This window comes from Neoarius graeffei, chromosome 15 (assembly GCF_027579695.1).
Source record: "Neoarius graeffei isolate fNeoGra1 chromosome 15, fNeoGra1.pri, whole genome shotgun sequence".
Taxonomy (NCBI): Eukaryota; Metazoa; Chordata; class Actinopteri; order Siluriformes; family Ariidae; genus Neoarius; species Neoarius graeffei.
In genome coordinates this window covers 40,466,788-40,490,060 of record NC_083583.1, presented here as the reverse complement: position 1 = coordinate 40,490,060, position 23,273 = coordinate 40,466,788, and the positions used below count along the sequence as shown (strand labels likewise).

Below are 23,273 nucleotides of genomic sequence, written 5' to 3'. Positions count from 1 at the left end.
GCCCTGTGATGACCTGGCGACTTGTCCAGGGTGTACCCCGCCTTTCGCCCGTAGTCAGCTGGGATAGGCTCCAGCTTGCCTGCGACCCTGTAGAACAGGATAAAGTGGCTAGAGATGAGATGAGATGAGATGAGATGAAAGTAGGAAAGAAAAAATTAAATTAATGATTTGTGGTAACTAAAAACAAGATATTTAAAGAATACTTGGAATATTCAATCATAAAATAAATTGATTTCAAAAGATAGAGCAAAGAAAAACTCAGTCAGCATGAAATAACCTGGAAAATGAATGTGGGTCATTTTTGACCCATGTTGTGCATTAGAAGGGGTGTGCATATGTTTTGCATCAAAGGGTTAAACGGAGCTACATAAAATGTTCCATGATGTCCATGATTGATTAATACTAAGCAGGTTATTCATTTTGGTATCAGTATCAGTACTGGTATTGATGAGTATTAAAAAACTTATTCAGTCTAAAAATGGCATCAATGCATAGTATAATCCATGAATCCAGAGGACGATGTGTTTTCTTCGCCAAGTCCTGGCTCCTGTGAAGGTTTCTTTCTGTATAACTTAATGATTCCTCACTAAGCCAGTGATGTTTACTGATTTGACACAATCTGTGGTGTAAAAAGCGATAGATATGCAATTATTTTCTGTCGCTCCATAACTGCTTCATAAGCCATATTATTTGCCTATTATTAACTCCTTATCTTTTCTCCACCTTCACGCCTGTTCTCAGCAATTTGTAGGAACTCTTGTGGTGATGGCTTCTGCTCGAGGCCGAACATGTGTACCTGCTCCAGTGGTCACCTCGCTCCCAGCTGTGGAGCTGCAGCTGCTGCAGGTAAGAAAACCCATGATGAAATACGTTGAACAAAAATGTCATTAGAAAGCAGGGAAAAGTTACATAAACCTCTCCATGCTTTGAACCTTCATGAATAAATTTTACAAATATCCAGATTGGAAATACCCTTTTTGTGCCTTGTCTCGCTTCCCATGTTACACCAGTGCTACACAGACTGTGTTTGCATACTGATAATTAAATTGAAATGACACTCATTCTCTTAAATTTAAAGCCATCTTACTTTGGTTTACTGAGAACAGCCTATGCATGTCTGTCTGGCTGTCTGTCTATCTATCTGCTTTTTTTTTTATCGCCGGAGTATTTCCTCTATTCACCCCAGATCGTTTGGCTCACCAGATTTCTCTAATGATCTCTGGAAATATTCATGTTTCTTGATACGTTGTGAGCAATGTAGAAGACCAAACGTAAGAACGATAACACCATGATACCTGTTTTTACAGTAACATGGTGATTTAGATTTGAGCTTATGTAAGAAAGATGAAAAATGTATTGAAACAAAAAGTAACAGTGACAATAATACTCTGATAGCTATTAACAATCAGATTTTGGCAATAATTCGGTCAGTTTAGTGAGCTGCTTAAAACAAATTTCTAAGCTGCCCACTTAGATTATTCAAATTTCCTGCATAAAGTTCACACTGATGTCACCGGTTTAGACGTGTCTGAGATGGGGTTTTCAGTAGTGTCTAGATGACCTTTAAATACAGATGGTTTCATTTAAACACCCCCCCAAACAAAAAAACCCCAAAGAGATAGACTGACATGATGATACATAAATGCGAAGCATTTAAATAAACACCTAATAGGAGTCTTGTATATTGCCTGTATATTGATGCATGAATAGTCCTAGTCTGTGGGTGGCACGGTCGACTCACAGCAAGAAGGTTCTGGGTTCGAACCCAGCGGCTGGCGAGGACCTTTCTGTGTGGAGTTTGCATGTTCTCCCCATGTCTGCATGGGTTTCCTCCGGGTGCTCTGGTTTCCCCCAAAGAAATGCAGTTAGGTTGACGTGGGGCGGCCTTGGGATGAGGTGCCCTTAAGCAAGGTACCGAACCCCTGGGTGCTCTGGTGTGGCTGCCCACTGCTCTGGGTGTGTGTGCATGTGTTCACTGCTTCAGATGGGTTAAATGCAGAGGATGAATTGAAGTACGCATGTGATAAATAAAGGTTTCTTCTTCTTCTAGATTTCACATGAATCACTGCAAATTTATTGTAACTGAACAACATGGCTTCTACCCTCACTGTACAGTATCTCATAAAATAGCACGATACAATATTAGCTCAGTCGTATTTCATTATTTTCTGTGTAGTTGTTGGATAATAAGGCTTTGGGTTTAAACGTGCCCTCAAAAATTACCATCTATCTTATCCTAGTAACTTTTGACCAGTCTAATCTTTTTAAAATGATTGTTATCTCTGAAAGCCTCTACACATTTTTCCCGCAATTCACTTGTACCGATATTGCACAATTAAACTACCTTTTTTACACATTTTGTACCTTAGTACATCTCATCTCATCTTACTTCTCATCTCATCTCATTATCTCTAGCCGCTTTATCCTGTTCTACAGGGTCGCAGGCAAGCTGGAGCCTATCCCAGCTGACTACGGGCGAAAGGCGGGGTACACCCTGGACAAGTCGCCAGGTCATCACAGGGCTGACACATAGACACAGACAACCATTCACACTCACATTCACACCTACGGTCAATTTAGAGTCACCAGTTAACCTAACCTGCACGTCTTTGGACTGTGGGGGAAACCGGAGCACCCGGAGGAAACCCACGCGGACACGGGGAGAACATGCAAACTCCACACAGAAAGGCCCTCACCAGCCGCTGGGCTCGAACCCAGGACCTTCTTGCTGTGAGGCAACAGCGCTAACCACTACACCACCGTGCTGCCCCGTTATTAGTTCACTTATGCCGCTTTTCCACTACAAACGCGGCTGAGCCGTGCCGTGCCGAGTCGAGCTGAGTCGGGCTGAGCGGGGCTGTTGTAGTTGCATTTCGACTACAACCGCGCTGAACCGTGCTGGCTGGAAGTGGGTGGACACATTGGGTGGAGTTAGCGAAAGTGGGTGGACATCAGGTGATGTCGTTAAGCAGCGCAAACAGTGACATCAGTGACAGTGGCGGAACAAGTCAGAGCCGGGCCGGGGGCGGGGCAAATGACCGGGCATTTTATTAAAGCTTATCATAACATCATTTTAGGCTACAAAATGTCCGCAACTGCGGTGTTTACCAATTTCAACACTACCGGGTGCAATTATGTTATTTAGTACATCAAGTCCTTCAAACGAACATGTAACTCAGAAACAAAAAACATTAGGATACTGTACATGGCTCATAATAAAACATCAATAGCCTATACTGCGCACATTATTTGAAGGGCATACGAATGAGCGCTCAGAGGTTGCAAAGGTGACAGGAAGAGTCAGAAATAAAAGGAGGGCGGTGCAAACCTCACTGAATGCACTGTGTTTACCAATTTCAACACTACGGGGTGCAACTATGTTATTTTGTACATTAAGTCCTTCAAACGAACATGTAACTCAGAAACAAAAAAAACATTCGGCGACATACTGTACATGGCTCATAATAAAACATCAATAGCCTACTGCGCGCATTATTTGAAGGGCATACGGCGAGCCTTACGCTCCGCGAACTCGTGCACGATGCTCTGTATGTCACTGATTCAGTGAGCTTTTAAGCGGTAGTCTCACGACCCGAATAGTAAACAATAAACATGGAGGACATGGAGTCGTTAGTGTTGCTGGTCTTGGTTCTGTGGCTTGTTGTCACCGACAACGCGGACAGATACTGGCAAGAGCGTATAGATGAGGCGAGGCGCATAAGGCTTCAGAAATTCTCGTAATTCGTAATTATTCTTCTTCCGGGTTTGTGGTGTTTACAGATCCCAGCGCGCTCGCGGGGCGTGTGTGGGCATGTGAGGACACTCCTCCTCACCAATCAGTGCACAGGGGAGTGTCTGCTCACGCCCCCAACCTCAGTCGGCACGGTTTGGCTCGCTTCAGCCCCACTCCAAAACGGTGCGAGTTTTAGGGGCTAAGCAGGGCTGAAACGAGCTGAGTCGTGCTGGTTTTTGGTAGTCGAAACGCGAGCCGTGTCGGGCTGAAGTGAGCTGAAGCGAGCTGAAGTGAGCTGAAAAAGGGTAGTGGAAAAGGGCCATTATATATTTTGTAGTATTGGTAAGCATGTTTATTTATCCATTTTAATCATTATTAATTTGATTATTCTTACTTTTAGACCTATAGTATGTTAGCTGGGGGAGGATCTAGTATAAGGTCTTCTTTTTATGGTCTTTTTTTATGTGCAAAATAAAAACAGACAAAATTTAAAGAAACATATTAAAATTTGGACACTTTATTTAGGATAGAAAGGGCAAGTTTTCCCCGCATCAAACTGCATTTCCTTTATTTGAGACATAAAATTTTACTCTCGTTTAAATGCTTTCTTAAGCTGAAACCATGTTAAAAGTCACTGCTCTTAGCTAATAGCTAGATTCCGTATTAACATGCACAGACATGTCAACGGGGCAGTGTAGTGGTTAGCGCTGTCGCCTCGCAGCAAGAAGGTCTGGGTTCGAGCCCCGTGGCCGGCGAGGGCCTTTCTGTGCGGAGTTTGCATGTTCTCCCCGTGTCCGCGTGGGTTTCCTCCGGGTGCTCCGGTTTCCCCCACAGTCCAAAGACATGCAGGTTAGGTTAACTGGTGACTCTAAATTGACCGTAGGTGTGAATGTGAGTGTGAATGGTTGTCTGTGTCTATTGGCCCTTTTCCACTACCCTACTTCAGCTCACTTCAGCCCGACACGGCTCGCGTTTCGACTACCTCAGAGCAGCACGACTCAGCTCGCTTCAGCCCTACCCAGCACCCAAAACTCGCACGGTTTTGGAGTGGGGCTGAAGCGAGCCAAACCGAGCCGAGTGGGGCTAGGGGCGTGAGCAGACACTCCCCTGTGCACTGATTGGTGAGGAGGAGTGTCCTCACATGCCCACACACGCCCCGCGAGCACGCTGGGATCTGTAAACACGGTAAATCTGGAAGAAGAATAATTACGAATTACGAGAATTATTTAAGCCTTATGCGCCTCGCCTCATCTATACGCTCTTGCCAGTATCTGTTGGCGTTGTCGGTGACAACAAGCCACAGCACCAAGACCAGCAACACTAACGACTCCATGTTTATTGTTTACTATCCGGGTCGTGAGACTACCGCTTAAAAGATCACTGATGTCACTGTTTACGCCGCCTAACGACATCATGTGACGTCCACCCACTTTCGCTAACTCCACCCAATGTGTCCACCCACTTCCAGCCAGCACGGTTCAGCGCGGTTGTAGTCGAAATGCAACTCCAACAGCCCCGCTCAGCTCGACTCAGCCCAACTCAGCACGGCACGGCTCAGCCCAACTCAGTCGCGTTTGTAGTGGAAAAGCGGCATAAGTGTCAGCCCTGTGATGACCTGGCGACTTGTCCAGGGTGTACCCCGCCTTTCGCCCGTAGTCAGCTGGGATAGGCTCCAGCTTGCCTGCAACCCTGTAGAACAGGATAAAGCGGCTAGAGATAATGAGATGAGACATGTCAACGTTGTGCCAATATATTTTATGAATAAAACTTCAACTTTCAGCCTGATGTATCATCTGGACAACAACACTACACTAGTAAACACTAGTTGTATCTTTGACCATTGTTCTTCCATTACTCTATAATAACACTGTCCAGGATAAATAAACTGACACTTCAATGAAGTCTATGGTCTTACAGGTTGTAAAATTGTACAGTCAATTGACTCCTCATGTTGAAATCAGCCATGTAATTTCTCTGGAATCTTGGAGTACTCAGACATTATGAAACTGCACGCGAATGAGCTATTTTTTAACCTCCAAACACACTCACAGTCATCTTCTTTGGCAAAGCTACTGAGATTTGATAGGTCAGTGATAACACCGTTCATAAAGCCTGAATGGCCGAGCCGTTGTGAGAGCGGCTGTGTTTATGACTCAACAATGAATCTGTAATTACTCCATAAATAACAAACCACAGTAACGGCTGTTGGCCACTGTTAGTTGTGTTCAAGGAATCACAGTTGCACTCAGGATAAAACCCAATCCTGCCTTCATCTTTGCTATAAGTATGCACTAATTACCCTGGCTGTGCATTCTCTGGCTCATAATCAACTGTCAACCTGGCCAGTGGTGCGTGAGATACGTGTGAGACACTGTAAGCTCTTCAGACATTGGCTAAGGAGAAAGAGAGAGAGAGGCTGTTCAGGTTTCATGGGGAGGAAAGACAAACCTGGAGACTCAGGGCGAACCAAAATTTTGGCCCTGAAAATGCCCCAAAAATAATACTGGTGGATTTGTATGTTTTGAAATGCTAGATGATAATTTACTGCTTTCCTTTAATTTCCGTTAATGCTTTCAATTAATATGATTTATTTTTCAAAAGGAAAAGAAATTATTACTGTTAATTACAATGAGTTAGCTATCAATAAATACAACTACTTCTTATAATAACTGAATAATTATATTCTATTAAAGAGTTTTAACATGTCTATACACATGAAAGACTCCAGTTTATAGCATCCTGTTAGCAAGTCTAGCTACTGAGATCATCTTTATTTCTGTTTGCTCAACTGGGCACAAGAGAAACATGCATGCGTGCAAACACACACACACACACACACACACACACACACACACACACACACACACACACACACACCAGCCAAAGTTATGAAAGTGAGCAGTGAAGTGTGTGAGGAGAATGTGACTGATCTCCTACTCTCTCCTTGTGAATATAGATAAAGCGAAGATGTATTTTTTTTTTTAGACATTTTCACAATACTCAGAGAACAAGGATGATTTCTCCTCATAGAAATTCCATATGCCTCTGAGAACGCTCTTTTGTGTAAACACACACATTGGCCAATAACCCGAAATTGTTCTTCAAACAACTGCTGGGAGCCAGTGCACTTTAAAGTATTCCTCTGGGAAGTTCTGGGATTCCCCACCCTCAAAGATGGTAAAGTCGATTCCACAATTATTGGCACCCGTTAAGAGAATGAGTAAATGAGTTTATAAAATAAACATTACTCACAACGAGTCACATTTTCCACTAAACAATCGGAGAAGCTTCAAACCATTGATGTAACAAAAAGAACATTCTCATAAGAAGAATGACTAATAGTATTCTGTCTCGAAAACATTTGGCAAAATAACATTTTGAATAAATGCAAACAGGCGGCACGGTGGTGTAGTGGTTAGCGCTGTCGCCTCACAGCAAGAAGGTCCTGGGTTCGAGCCCCGGGGCCGGCGAGGGCCTTTCTGTGTGGAGTTTGCATGTTCTCCCCGTGTCCGCGTGGGTTTCCTCCGGGTGCTCCGGTTTCCCCCACAGTCCAAAGACATGCAGGTTAGGTTAACTGGTGACTCTAAATTGACCGTAGGTGTGAATGTGAGTGTGAATGGTTGTCTGTGTCTATGTGTCAGCCCTGTGATGACCTGGCGACTTGTCCAGGGTGTACCCCGCCTTTCGCCCGTAGTCAGCTGGGATAGGCTCCAGCTTGCCTGCGACCCTGTAGAAGGATAAAGCGGCTAGAGATAATGAGATGAGATAAATGCAAACAAGCTTCAATGCATTAGATAGGACTATGTATTTAATAGGATGCACAAAGCATGTATGAAGTTAATGTAAGTAGAGAGCAAGAAACAGTTTGGGATTTGGTCTATCCTGAAGTCTCGCTGTAAAGAAGGCGGGTGTCCTTAAACCCTTGCCTTCACTCTGTAGTAAATATACGCACGTACTGTAGTCCCACGACCCTGTATAGGATAAGCGGCTACAGATAATGGATGGATGGATGGATTATGTGTAGTAGCTGGATCATCCCCCCCAAAATAAACATTTTATATTGTTTAAGTCAAAAACCACAAATTATATATGAACAGATTTGTTAGCTTGGGTCTCAGTTTTCTGTCCATTCAAGTAGAGAGGAGTCTGGTCTCTGCTTAAAGCTATAAAGCTGTGTGTCTGCTGTAGACTTCCCCTTTAGCTATACAGGCTTATTGCTACAGTACCTTCTGTATGGGTCATTTAATGGAACAATGGCTACATTTACATACAGAGATTTTCAGCACTCCAAATGAATTCATTGTGATTGTAGATTCCGAATGAACTGTTTATGCATATCCTAAACTGGACATTCTATACACAGTCTCTGTTTATTTGCATATTATATATACTTCATTCCAATGTTACATACATACGATGTTTAGTGTCAACGTTACCAGAACAACATGGCGTCAGCTCGTCCAGCTTTTTAATTGCACTGCTTGTGTTTTTACTGAGTTTATATGATTACTGTATCAGCAGAACATAAATCAACTGCGATTATTGAATAAACAAGGAGAATAAGCTCAAGATTCAGGAACAAGGATGCTCTGATTGTTGAAAATAGCATACGATTTGTGTGGTAGTTCAGTGATTAAGATACTGGACGCCTGATTGGAAGGTTGTGAGGTTAAATCCCAGCATTGCCAAGCTGCCACTGCTGGGACCTTGAGTAAGTCCCTTAACGCTCAGCTGTATAAAATGAGACAAATGTCAGTTGCTCTGGATAAAGGTGTCTGCCAAATGCCATAAATGTAAAATGCATGCGTTACTCAGTTTCGTAATGCCTTTACTTATATTTTAAAGTTAACTCCATTATAGGCCATTTTTTTGTGAATAACAGCACAAGAAATATACTAGTGCATCTCAAAAAATTAGAATACCATGAAAAAGTTCCTTTTTTCATAATTTAATTCAAAAAGGTAAACTTTCATATTCTATATTCATTACATGTAAAGTGAAATATTTAAAGCCTTTTTTGTTTTAATTTTGATGATTATGGCTTATAGCTCATGAAAATCAGAAATCCAGTATCTCAAATTATTAGAATATTCCCTAAGATCAATCAAAAAAAGGATTTACAATACAGAAATGTCCAACTTCTGAAAAGTATATTCATTTATCCACTCAATACTTGGTTGGGGCTCCTTTACCATGAATTACTGTATCAATGCGGTGTGGCATGGAGGTGATCAGTCTGTGGCACTGCTGAGGTGTTATTGAAGCCCAGGCTGCTTGGATAGTGGCCTTCAGCGGATCTGTATTTTTAGGTCGGGTGTTTCTCATCTTCCTCTTGACAATACCCCATAGATTCTGTATGGGGTTCAGGTCAGGCAAGTTGGCTGGCCAATCAAACACAGTAATATCATGGTCAGCAAACCATTTGGTAGTAGTTTTGGCACTGTGGGTAGGTGCTAAGTCCTGCTGGAAAAGGAAATCAGCATCTCCAAAAAGCTCGTCAGCAGATGGAAGCATGAAGCGCTCTAAAATCTCCTGGTAGATGGCTGTGTTGACTTTGGACTTGATAAAATACAGTGGACCAACACCAGCAGATGACATGGCACCCCAAATCATCACAGACTGTGGAAACGTCACACTGGGCTTCAAACACCTTGGATTCTGTGCCTCTCCACTCTTCCTCCAGACTCTAGAACCGTGATTTCCAAATTAAATGCAAAATGTACTTTCATCTGAAAAGAGGACTTTGGACCACTGAGCAACAGTCCATTTCTTTCTCTCCTTAGCCCAGATAAGACACTTCTGACATTGTCTCTGGCTCAGGAGTAGCTTGATATTAGGAATGCGAAAGTTGTATCCCCTTTCTTGAAGATGCCTGTTCATGATGGGTCTTGATACACTGACACCAGCCTCAGTCCACTCCTTGTGAAGCTCTCCCAAGTTCTTGAATCAACTTTTCTTGACAATCCTCTCAAGACTGCGGCCATCCCTGTTGCTTGTGCACCTTTTCCAGCCACCCTTTTCAGCAATGACCTTTTGTGGCTTACCCTCCTTGTGGAGGGCATCAGTGATCGTCTTCTGGACAACAGTCAAGTCAGCAGTCTTCCCCATGATTGTGGTTGTGTGTACTGAACTAGACCGAGAGATACACTGTGTTCATACTGTTTTACTCAAACTCGAAATGAAATATTCTAATATTTTGAGATGGGGTTTTTTATGTTTTTGTCCTATATGCCATACTGATTAAAATTAAAATAGAAAAATGCTTGAAACATTTTAGTTTATGTATAATGAGTCTATAATATATAACATTTTCATTTTCTTAAATAACTGATGGAAAATATTGAACTTTTTCACAATATTCTAATTTTTTGAGATGCACTAGTTTATTTTATTAAAGTCCATTATTTTTTCTCTTTTTTTTACTGAGTGTATGTTCTGCATCCTCACTGAATGTTTGTTGAACTGCTTATCAAACAACGAGCCAACTTTCCCATGCAACTCATGAATATTACTGTGGTCCTGCCTCTCAGATATTTTAAAATTTACTGAAAGTTGCAACATATGAACTGTGTTTTCTTTCGGGGACCATTTTATTGCAAAGGAGTGCAGTGTGACCCAAATTCACATGTACAGAGCAGGCATGCCCATTATTCTTCTATTGGATTGGATTAATCTCAGTCACTTTATTTTATTCCAACATTAATGTTTTTTTTTTTATTCTGCTTGAGCTATCAGTTGGATTATTAATAGGTTATTTGCATGTGAGCATAGCTAGATTGAAAATTTGGAAAAACTGATTACATCCCTCCCTAATTTCTCCACATTAATCTGTTATCCTTCCTTGCAGTTCAGACCTGTAGTGTCCGGTGTATGAATGGAGGCGCTTGTAATGAAGATTCCTGCGTATGTCTGAAGGGATATACAGGGACTCATTGTGGACAGCGTGAGTAACACTTCTGTCTCAATTCAATACTCAAATCTTCACACACACACATAAGTTCATTATTCATGGGCTCGTGTACATCATTCAGGGTTCATGTACTTTTTGCATATTAACTATAAACTAACTGGCTTATCATTTACAGCTGTTTGTGAGAATGGGTGTCAGAATGGCGGGCGTTGCATTGGACCAAACAGATGTGCATGTGTTTATGGATTTACTGGTCCACAGTGTGAGAGAGGTAAGCTAATGTTAAAGATTACTTTTTTTTCTTTTCTCCCAGATTTAGCTGTAGCCAGTTCCCATCCTGTTGTAGGTCTCCCCTTCCTCAAACACACACAATAGCTCATAAGAGATGGAGCTTACGTAACAGCCTTAAACCAACTTGGATGTGTCAATGCAGTTTCCTTTCTTTTTTAAACCTTGTTTTCCTGGTTGACTTGTACAGTGTTTTAGCGTGAGAAAAGCTCAACTCAAAGTATCAGTCCAAGTCAGGTCAACTTCTATTTTTCCATTTTATTCCTCCAAATTGGTTGATGCACTGTTAATGGATGGCCATTAATTGTAAGTGAGTTCTGAAAAATGGTTTGAAAAATGAATCTAGTGGTACAGCCCATAGATTGAGGAGGGTAATTTAGACTGAAGTTAAATTGTTGAATGCTGGGTTGATTAGGTAATACGGCTGAGAATGAAGAATCGATTGCCATGTGGAGGAAGACATTGCTTTGTTGAAGAATTTCTCGGGTTTCAGCTGTGTGAGAATGAGTGAGGACACAAAAACATGATTTTTCAATGGTTATCTTTCCTGGAGTTTGTTAACACAGTATGAAGGAAGTGTAAACTGGTTGACTTGCAGCTTAGCTACATATTGTGCATAATTACATACTTACAATTACATATTGTACATACTTACAATTAATGACCATCCATTAATAGTGCATCGACCAATTTGGAGGAATAAAATGGAAAAATAGAAGTTAACCTTTAATACTAACATGCCTCCAGACTTGGACTGATCCTATGAGTTGAGCTTTTCTCACACTAAAACACTGTACAAGTCAAAAAAAAAAACAAAGCTTAAAAAAACAAAGGAAATGGTATTGACACATCCAAGCTGTTTTATGGCTGTTATGGAGCTTGCCTATTTGAGTTTTAAATTGTAATCTGGAACAACTTAATAAGTGTTCCATGGTTTTTTTTAAGCCTTTATGCACTGAAATTCTTTCTCTGCAATTTAATCCATCTGGGAACGTGAGCATATATAGCATGCCAGAGCAGTGGGGTAGCTGTGCTACAGCACCCAGGGGTTAGGTGCCTTGCTCAAGGGCACTTCAGCCATGCCTGCTGGTCCAGGGAATCAAACTGACAACCTTTTGTTCCCAAAGCTGCTTCTTTAACCTTTAGGCCATGGCTTCTCTGTGTTATACAAGGTCTGAGTAAAATTCAAAACCTTAAATTAGAGCTGCACAAAAAAATTGTATCTCAGGCCAAGTTTACATTAGACCGTATCTGTCTCGTTTTCTTCACGGATGCACTGTCCGTTTACATTAAACCGCCTGGAAACGCCGGGAAACGGGAATCCGCCAGGGTCCACGTATTCAATTCAGATCGTGTCAGCTCCGGTGCTGTGTAAATATTGAGAATACGCGGATACGCTGTGCTGAGCCCTAGCTGGTGTCGTCATTGGACAACGTCACTGTGACATCCACCTTCCTGATTCGCTGGCGTTGGTCATGTGACGCGACTGCTGAAAAACGGCGCGGACTTCCGCCTTGTATCACCTTTCATTAAAGAGTATAAAAGTATGAAAATACTGCAAATACTGATGCAAATACTGCCCATTGTGTAGTTATGATTGTCTTTAGGCTTGCCATCCTTCCACTTGCAAGTGGTAAGTGATATGCGCTGGGATCACACACACAGCGGCTCAGTCCCGAATCACTGCTTGTGCACTACACTCGTGCGCTCTGTGAGCTGCGCAGGGCCGGAGTGCGCACCCTCCAGAGGGCACTCGCTGTTCAGGGCGGAGTGATTTGGAGCGCAGGATGCCTGCGGAGCCGAGCGTATCCGTGTATTGGTGTTGCTGTGTGCACGCAAATCGTGTATTGGTGTTGCTGTGTGCACACTAATCGTTTTAAAAACGTTAATCTGATGATCCGCTGATACGGTCTAATGTAAACCCCACCTCAGTAGTATTTGATTCATGAACAGCGTAAATTGTGCAGCATTTGTGGAGATATTACTTAAAACACAAAGCCTTATTTCTCCTCATTTGCCGGGAACAATAGCTTGCCATTGTGCCACTTGACGTCACCTGAAGCTTGATGAGTCTACAGAAGAAAAAAGGGAAGAAACAGTGTTGGAAAACTGCGATGATCCAAACTGATCCATATGTCCACTTGTAGTAAGACCGAGTAAATTTGTCCTCAACAAATGTTTAACATTATGTACTGAATACCAAGTTACTCCCCAATTACGAAATAAACAATGACTAATGTATGAAATAACGGGTTGAGTGAGTCATGGCTGTTTGTGCTGTCTCTTAAACCTTCCCAGTGGCACATTACTCATAGAGTGTGTTTATCTCTATGAGCTTTTTACCCATCAGAAGAACAGAAATATCACTGCAACTAATTATTTAACCAGATGCTAATATTGCTGATTATTACCCTTTAACGTTTTGGGACGGCACACTGCACTCCAATATGAATGAAGTTTTATACTAAATAAGTTATTTTTTGGTCAGGATTTTGTCATTTGTAGTACAAATGTGCAGCAAATCAGTAACTGAGAATACAGAAAGGCTATCGTCCATGAGGAAAATGGAGCTACTACACTCTGCGACAGTGACATACGAATGTAGCACACATGGTGTTCCTTTAAAAAATGAGCCAAAGAAGCATGACTGAAAATCATGATCTCAATTCTAAGTCAATAAATCGAGATTCCTGTTTCACCACAAACCTTTCAGTCCTCTCTTGAATCACAAAGTAGTCTATGGTGTGATTGCATATTGTCATCATATGACGCCTTCTTATTCTGACTTGAACTATGCTGCTACTTGGTGGGACAACAAACTGTGCACTTTCATCTATTACTCCTTGCTATTCATTACTCTGTCCCCTGCTCAATGGACAGCTTGCGGTCAAGAATCACCTGCTGCTCTGAAAAACCAAGAATGTTCCACATTGTTAATTCCTGGTGCTTTTCAGAAACACTTCTGACAAAGTCGAATCCAGTCTTAAAGGGGACATATCATAGAAAAACTTTTTCAGTGCTTATGCCCATACATTTGGGTATCTGGAATGTTTACCAGATCACAAACTCTAAAATAAGACAACCCAGTCAGTTTATTTTGGGCTGCCTAGTTCAGAAAACATGTGCTTCAACAAACTATTTAGCTTTGACTTCCCTTTCTATGTCACAAGGGGAGCTCATTAGAATTATGCTACCACTTCATCTGAGTATCTCCAGTCATGGCTTGAAAACTGCCTTTCTGAATGAATATTCACGAGGAAAGTGCTATCTGATTGGCCGGCAGAAAGGGGAGCAGTGGCTCATTATCATTTAAAAGAACGAGGCTAATCGGCCTGTTTTGAACAGGGCTGTTTAGACAGGGTGAGAAGGAGGCTGTGGCACTTTATCCTTGTGGTATTTTGACCAATGCGTGTCACAGACATTTCAGTAAGACCTCATGCCCCTTTTCCACCAAAGCAGTTCCAGGGCTGGTTCGGGGCCAGTGCTTAGTTTGGAACCGGGTTTTCTGTTTCCACTGACAAAGAACTGGCTCTGGGGCCAGAAAAACCGGTTCCAGGCTAGCACCAACTCTCTGCTGGGCCAGAGGAAAGAACCGCTTACGTCAGCGGGGGGGCAGAGTTGTTAAGACCAACAACAATAACAAGACCGCGAAAGATCGCCATTTTTAAGCGACGAGAAGCCGCAGCTGTACAAACGCTTAGTCATCCATTATTATTATTGTTGTTGCTGCTGCTGCTTCTTCCGTGTTGTTTTTGCTTCGATATTCGCGCCAAGGTTTATGCAAACGTAGCGACGTAACTGACGTATACAGCGACGTAATGACGTATACAACGATGTAACTGACGTATACAGCGACGTAATGACGTGGCTTCCCTTAGCACCGCGAGCTATGGAAAAGCAAACTGGTTCTCAGCTGGCTCGCAAGTTGAACGAGTTGTGAACCAGCACCAGCACTGGCCCCGAACCAGCCCTGGAACTGATTTGGTGGAAAAGAGGCATCAGAGAACTGTGTCAACTTGTGGAAAAGGCATATAATATGTCACCTTTAAGACCTAGGGAATTGTGAGAGTAGGCTTTGCAGCCTTTATGTACTGAGTGGCACAAGACATATTGCATGACCCATTCTTTGACACCTCACTCTTTTTCTCCTTCCACTCTATCCTAATCACTATCTCTGTCTCTGCGCTGCCACTTCCCCCAGCAGCCTCTGCAACCATGGGCTTGTTTTCTTGGAACACACTTTAGGGGAGGCGGGTGGAGCATCTGGAAATAAATAAGGCAGAGTCCAGAATGAGAGCAGCGCTCATTTCTTTTTGGGCATTTGACAAGAAGTAGAGTAAGCAGTTGGGAGGCGGGTGTCAAAAAATGTAGTTGCCAGCTGTGTACACAAAGCAAAGCCTGGACAAGCCAGTACAAACAGTCTGGGATTGGTGGTCACTGGACTCACCAACCAGCTTGGCCAATGTTCTGTCTAATTCCAAATGTCCCATAGCCTCTCAGACGCTTTCTCTTCTTGATTATGGCACCCTGCAGGTACCCACTTGCTTCCTGACTGAATCTTGAACCCCACACAGCTCATTTTTAGCTCTTGCCTCATGTCTGGAGGGAGCTGTTAACACTCATCTATCAGCACCGACATGAAGTGTTTACACAAAATGTCAGGATATTTAAATCTCAATCTCGTAAAACACATTGCTTATTTAATGAGGATTTGAGAATTTTCATTAGCTTGTGCCCTGTGGTAATATGGCTTAAATAACAGGCTACATTTGCGTTCAACACACTGCTTCTAAAGTGAAATGTCATCTGAGGTTTTCATTTTTCTTTATTTGTTTCTTCATGCTTGATACTTTCAGATGAACTCAGATTTCACTTGATGCTTTCGCTTGATACTTTCACATGAATGGGTGTTCTTTTTGATGTTGGCTACTTGCAAAACGGTGAAACCCATTCATTAGAAGGACTTAGGAGGCTTGCCCATGTATCCACTGTCCTGATCTCGTAACTTGGCTGTGGTCCACCTCTGTACAGCATGAGGAAAGCACACGTTTGAGGGTTAGCAGGATTATGGTGATCATGTCACTTCTGAGGCAATGGAAAGCGAGGGAAGGATTCTATTCAGTCCCACGTGCTCTAGTATGTCCCTTGAGTAAATATTAAACAAGGGTCAAACACATTTTTTAAGACCTTTCGACAAATGAGCACTATTTGACTATAAAATATTAAGCTGTATTAACGTACAAACAAGTTTTAGTAAGGTTATTGTGAAGCCATGGATGATAGAAAGTCAAGAAAGAAGCTAAGTGAGTGACATCTCAGTATTTATGATGTACATAAAACCTCATACTTAATAGCTGGAATTTGCTGGGAAAGACTGGCCATCTGCAGGAGATCAGCTGGCTCTACTATATGCAGTTGTTTTTTTGAGAAAAGTGCAATGAGTTAAGGTTAAGAACAATGTCATGAGATCTGGGTTAATTAAATTTCCTCACGGATGCATGTTTGCTCTGCATTGCTCCTGACAGTGGCCCCTACTGATGAATGCTGCCTCTTCATTCAGCAGTTGAATACTTATTTCCTTGAGGAAAACATGATCACTCACTGCTGGAGTTGGGTACTTGGAACGGAGAGGTATTTCATGGACCCCCTGCTGACTCTTAATTGCCAGCTTGTGGCTTTCCAAGTCTGAAGATATCCATAATGACCAGCTAACCACTGGAATACAGCAGTGTGAGCTGAAGTTGAAACAGAAGCTTGTGGAGAAAACGGTGCTGTTGGTCATCAAAATTTGGAGCTGTGCTGGTGGAGGAGATGCAGTTGACTGTCCTTTTTAGATGTCCTGTAAATCAAACTGCTGCTAAACCATAGGCTGACCCGTCCAGGAAAAGTTACAATCCTGACTGGAAAGATCGAGACTCTTATATTTCTCTTCTTCTCATGAGGGGCCTCTCTCGTCAAGCCTCTGTGAATGGATCCATTATTCTCCCATATGGAGTTAACATTCTGGTCCCCAAGTCCACTAGAATTCTGCTAGACTTTTTTGTGTACATTAACATTCCAGTAACCATGTATTCCAGGACTGTATCACTTTAGGACAGTAGTTTACAGAGTACTGGATAGATCAATTCCTTTTACATGTGGTCCTTGAGAAAGTTAACCCTAAGTTGCTCCAGGGGTATTGTACTACTGATGTAATTCCAAATGTGCCGCCCACCTCTGGAACAATTGGCCAGTAGTAATATATTAAAGGATTTCACCACTCATCTGCTACTTCTTGTTTACTAACACATCCTTTCATTTGATGGCCAGCCAACAATCTCTTACTGTTCTAAAAAAAAAAAAAAATCATTATGGGTGGCCCTAGGAACGGTTCTAATGAAGCATTCTGACAAACAATCCATTAGTAGCCCACTGTGGGTAAATAAAGGCATTCTCCTTTTATTTCACATTTCGAACCAGCCAGCAATAGCAGCAATTGCATCAAATTGGAGAAACTTCTCAGTCGTAAACTAGAGAGCATGTTTTTTTGGCAGGAGTTAAGACTCCCTCAGTATTAATTGCAGAGCTAGACTGGGCCCCAAGGGTAAAGCATTCCAGACCAGATTAGACTTCATTCCTGCATTGAGCCAATTTCTCATTTATCTGCCCTCTTTCATGACAGTTTATCACATTTGGCCCATTAACATTGTAAATGATAAAGGTAGGCCAAGACCCTTTAGGGTATAATGAACTGAAAATCCCAGAATCAGATCACATATTACACTGATACCCTTATCTTGGCCTCTTTACCAGTGTAAATTCCATACATTAGTTCAAGAGCTTCGAACCTTTTTTTTTTGTCCTTTCAAGCTCTGTCATGTGATTCACAATAAGTCTTTCTCTGAATCTTGGACTCCCTGCCAGAATCATCTGGCAAACGATCAGTGTAGTGACTAAATGGAAAAGGTTTGCACAAATAGGGTGGGGGTGTAGGTGAACGGTTTTGATCAATCACTTTGCTCGAACTGTAATCAGTCAAAATTGTTTCCGAATGTTGTCTGCGTCACCCTTGTGTAGGTCCCCTTTGCTAATCTGTCTGGGGTTTGGGGTGTTTCTGGGAATTTGGTCCATACATTCATTCATTGCCAAGACGACTTTTCAGCTTGGCCGGTTGGTTTTCACGTCTCTGCTTCGTGTTGCAGTCTGGTCTGTTAAAACAAGCTGCTGGGCTTCAGTCTTTAGTTTGGCCTTGCAATGCTTTACAGAGTTATTCTTCAGTTATTCTTAAACACACACAGACAGAACCACACTGAACTTGGCTGGCATGTTTCAAGTGGTAATTTTGACTTTGTCCTTGAATCATGGAGCTTTACTTTTTCCAGCAGATGAAAGGAATTGATCAGCGGCAGAGTAGAGCAGGTCTTATCGTACTCTTACCTGCTTGCATACTCTTAACCAGATTCCTCCAGTGTAAAACTTTATGAAAGGTTTTTACACCAAAGTATGTGATCCAATTTCCCCAGTCATCTTTTCTGTAAATAATTCTAGTCACTCAGTTCTGGACCATTACCATGAGCCTTAAACCTGAACAAGAAACCATATTTTGTTGCCGTCATGCCAGCCCAAAGACTTTGCTCTTGATTTGATATTAATTTATGCTCTGTACGTGACTGATTGCGGACATAACCAGTAGGACAGCTGCACTGTAGAGTGAGAGAGGAACTAATGAATTGGGAGTAGGATATGGATGGATGCATCTTGGCTGGAGCTTGTTGCTCTATATCCACAACCAAGCATTATTAATTGTAACCAGATGTGAATAGGATGCACCCAGCGGGTCGCCCCAGCTTGAGGAGGACTCACATTCCTGCACTCAAATCGTCCAGGAAGGATTGTTAGGTCAAGGGAGCACACGAGACAGGACAGGAAGAGGGGAGAGGAGATGAGAGGGGACAAGAAGGGGGATAGGGACAGGGGAAGTGGTTTTAGGCAGGTTTCTTCTCTTATAACACTTCTCTTTCTAATGGTTTCTCCCTGACCTACTTTCTCTTTCCTCTGTGGAATGAAAGTGATTTCCCTTTCATTACACATGAAGTTCCAACCTTTTCTCTAAATATGATCACGACCACTGGAAAATATATCTTCTGATACCCTTTTGAGAAATCCCATGTGCCTGTAGGTTTATTCATCAATCATTCTTATATTACTGATTTCTCTACCAAATTTGGGTCTCAGTGAAAAAGAAGTTTTTCTTTGCATCCATGAGTTTATTCTACAATGTTTATTTTTGCATCTAACCATATTACTAATTGACGTAAGAATACAGCACATGGCTTGAACATTCTGAGATTGCCGAAGACAGTAAATCAAATATCACAGAACTCATATGATTTTGATCTGAATTCAACGTGTTTAATATGACAAGCTTTAAAGAAAATAAGCTCTCTTAGGTGAAGGCTACTGGGCATTTGGATCGGCCAGTGTAAGTTCTATAATAGCCTAGTTTGAAGGTAAATGGCCTTTACGTCTGAGGCTATGTTTACATTAGACCGTATCTGTCTCGTTTTCTTCGCGGATGCACTGTCCGTTTACATTAAACCGCCTGGAAACGCCGGGAAACGGGAATCCGCCAGCGTCCACGTATTCAATCCAGATCGTGTCAGCTCCGGTGCTGTGTAAACATTCAGAATACGCGGATACGCTGTGCTGAGCTCTAGCTGGCGTCTCATTGGACAACGTCACTGTGACATCCACCTTCCTGATTCGCTGGCATTGGTCATGTGACGCGACTGCTGAAAAACGGCGCGGACTTCCGCCTTGTATCACCTTTCATTAAAGAGTATAAAAGTATGAAAATACTGCAAATACTGATGCAAATACTGCCCATTGTGTAGTTATGATTGTCTTTAGGCTTGCCATCCTTCCACTTGCAAGTAGTAAGTGATATGTGCTGGGATCACACACACAGCGGCTCAGTCCCGAATCGTGGCTTGTGCACTTCACTCGCGCGCTGTGTGAGCTGCGCAGGGCCGGAGTGCGCACCCTCCAGAGGGCACTCGCTGTTCAGGGCGGAGTGATTTGGAGCGCAGGATGCCTGCGGAGCCGAGCGTATCCGTGTATTGGCGTTGCTGTGTGCACGCAAATCGTGTATTGGTGTTGCTGTGTGCACACTAATCGTTTTAAAAACGTTAATCTGATGATCCGCTGATACGGTCTAATGTAAACATGGGCTGAGTTTACAAATGATTCAGAAGTAATGGTTGCATCAAGTAAAATAGTTTCAACGTAGCATTAACTTAAAGCTTTCACCTACCTCCTAGTAGAGCACAGGCCATGGCATATGTTCATTGTACATGGATACCTTGGAGAAATACAGGTGATTATACAGTAGGATTACAAATAGATTGGTTTTATATCAGCAAGTGTTGCACGCTCTTTCCTTGGGTACTGCAGATTGTCATCAAATTAAAATATTGGAAAGGTAGTTTGCCATAAATGTAATACCACACTGTCATTCAGCATATTCAAATGAAGATTAAGCTATTCATTAAAGTTTCATTGTAATGGTGCATTATTAAAATGTCATTAAATTTGTTGTGTGAGAGCCCCAGCAGCGGAACAGAACAAGCACCTACGTATAAACTACAAACACAAGAGATGGATAAATTGAATTAGCACTTTACTCTAAAGCACAGATTTTTGTCTATTTATCTACGGTTAATATATAATCAACCTAAAATATATATGTGTGGCAGCAGGAGTGTGGTCAAGCGTCAGCTGTGGACGGAGAGGAGGCAGGTTGAACTGGCAGGTAACACGTGATGAGTCTCACCTGTATTGGATTGCCATCAGTTTATTTGTGTGTGTCCTTTATGTGTGTTTGCAGAGAGAAGCTGGTAACCAGAGAGAGAGAGAGAGAGAAAGCTAAGCAGTCCAGTGCCGTGTGTGTGTGTGTGTGTGTGCTTAGAGTGGATAGAGTGAGATAAAATCGCTGAAAAGCAGAACTAAGCAAGAATAAAACGCACCTTGAGTTGTCACAAGCCTGTCGTCCATTTCTTCATTTTCCTCGGGTCTTAGAATACGTTACACTGAAAAAAAGGACATTAACTGCTTCCCTGCACCTTAACATGTCTCGATCATATAGTATTTCCGTTTAGGTGTCTGATTAGCTGGTGAAGGTAAAATACAACATTCTGTGATCACTATATGCACCACTTGTTGTGATACACACAATATGCCCAAAAGTATTTAGACACCTGACCATCACAGCCATATGTGGGCCTTCTCGAACTGTTGCCACAATGTTGGAAGCACACAATTGTATAGGATGTCTTCATATCCTGTAACATTATAATTTCCCTTCACTGGAATTAAGAGACCCAAAACTGTTCCAGCATGACAGAGCCCCTGTGCACAAAGCAAGATTCATAGTTATGGTTTGCCAAGATTGGAGTGGAAGAACTTGAGTGGTCTGCACAGAGCTCTGACCTCAACCCCAGTGAACACCTTTGGGATGAACTAGAATATCGACTGCACCCTAGGCCTACTGGTTTGACATTAGCGCCCGACCTCACTAATGTAGTTGTGGCTGAATGTGTGAATCCCCATGGCCACTTTCCAAAATCTAGTGGAAAGCCTTCCCAGAAGAATTGAGGTTATTATGTAGAAAAGTCTTTCTGTGCAGAGTTTGGATGTTCTCCCCGTGTCCGCATGGGTTTCCTCCGGGTGTTCCGGTTTCCCCCACAGTCCAAAGACATGCAGGTTAGGTTAACTGGTGACTCTAAATTGACCGTAGGTGTGAATGTGAGTGTGAATGGTTGTCTGTGTCTATGTGTCAGCCCTGTGATGACCTGGCGACTTGTCCAGGGTGTACTCCGCCTTTTGCCCGTAGTCAGCTGGGATAGGCTCCAGCTTGCCTGCGACCCTGTAGGACAGGATAAAGTGGCTAGAGATAATGAGATGAGATGAGATGAGATGTAGAAAAGTGGGAATAAATCTGGAATGAGATGTTCAACAAGCACATATGGGTATGATGGTCAGGTGTCTGGTGATATTTGCTTCTTTAGCTTCCTGCTGGAGCCACAAATCTAGCACCGCCTACAAGGAAAGGAAGTGTATGTCTGATAATTAAAACATAAACTCTTTTCCCGCTTGTCTTTTCCAGACTACAGGACTGGCCCATGCTTCACACAGGTCAGCAACCAGATGTGCCAGGGTCAGCTGAGTGGCATTGTGTGCACCAAGACACTGTGCTGCGCCACCATTGGCCGAGCTTGGGGTCATCCTTGCGAGATGTGCCCTGCCCAGCCACACCCCTGCCGCCGAGGGTTCATCCCGAACATCCGCAGTGGCGCCTGCCAAGGTCAGAGGTCATACACTGATGAGGGTTATTTATACATGAAAGTCAAACAGGACAAAGATTAGATCTACTGTGTGTTGAGCTTACATCATATGTTAGTCCTGGGGCTGTATGACAATGGCTAATGGGGGAAGTTTTGTTCACTGCTAATATCATAAATACACTCTCAGAAAAAAAAGCTATAACATTTCTTCTCTCTGATGTGGAGGCTTTTAGGGTCTATCCTTTGTACGTTTAGTGTGTATCTATCACAATGGAAAATAAATGTAGTGTCTTTGTAAAATGTTTAAAGTATAACTATGGCGTATTGGAGCTAATCACTATGTAACATTTTTGTTTGTTTGTTTCTGGGTAGTCAGTGTTATTTTTTAATTGGTTATACTGGAAAAGTATGGATAGTGGTATATTTTTACCCTCAACCTTGACTTTTGTGACCAGGACACTGGTATTTCAAAATGTATCTATTTTCATTGAGAAAACGTGCGAATTTGCATCTTTTCATTTACATGAAGTCTGAAAAACAACATATCAGTCAAAATTAACATATAGTATACTAAAGTTAAACAAAAATGATGACAAAAGATTTAGAAGTGAGAAGTTTTTCAAGATTTAAGATTATGTGATAAATCACTTTCACGAAGCAGACCCGAACTGTAGTCTCCCATCATGATCTCGGTAATGTCTTTGGTAACGGCGTTCAAAGTCCACTACTGTATATCCTGGTGGAAGTGCTCGCCTTGCTCTTCTGAGTGCGCTCCCATGCCCTCCTCGAATTTATCAAGATGAGCGTCAAGGATATGGACTTTGAGAGACTCCTTATCTAGAGCTGTAACAAATTATTTCATAAAGCCCAATTTGATGTGCACTGGTGGCCTCAGCCACCATTTTGAAGTCTCCGATGTCCTCCCTGTCATACTTATCACACTTCATGGCATACAGTAATGTCTTGAAGCTGGTATAATCTTCTTTGAGGTACACTAATGCCCCTTTTCCACCAAAGCAGC

The 23,273-nt window shown here is 42.4% G+C and overlaps 1 protein-coding gene across 1 annotated transcript in view; it reads left to right on the top strand.

The window, feature by feature from the left end:
- Positions 1-23,273, top strand: part of fbn2b (fibrillin 2b) — a 175,173-nt gene that overhangs the window by 36,036 nt on the left and 115,864 nt on the right. Inside the window, exons 4-7 of the mRNA XM_060941303.1 lie at positions 742-846; positions 10,581-10,676; positions 10,819-10,914; positions 22,075-22,272. Coding sequence (XP_060797286.1) covers positions 742-846; positions 10,581-10,676; positions 10,819-10,914; positions 22,075-22,272 — 495 coding nt within the window. The remainder of the gene's footprint in view (positions 1-741; positions 847-10,580; positions 10,677-10,818; positions 10,915-22,074; positions 22,273-23,273) is intronic.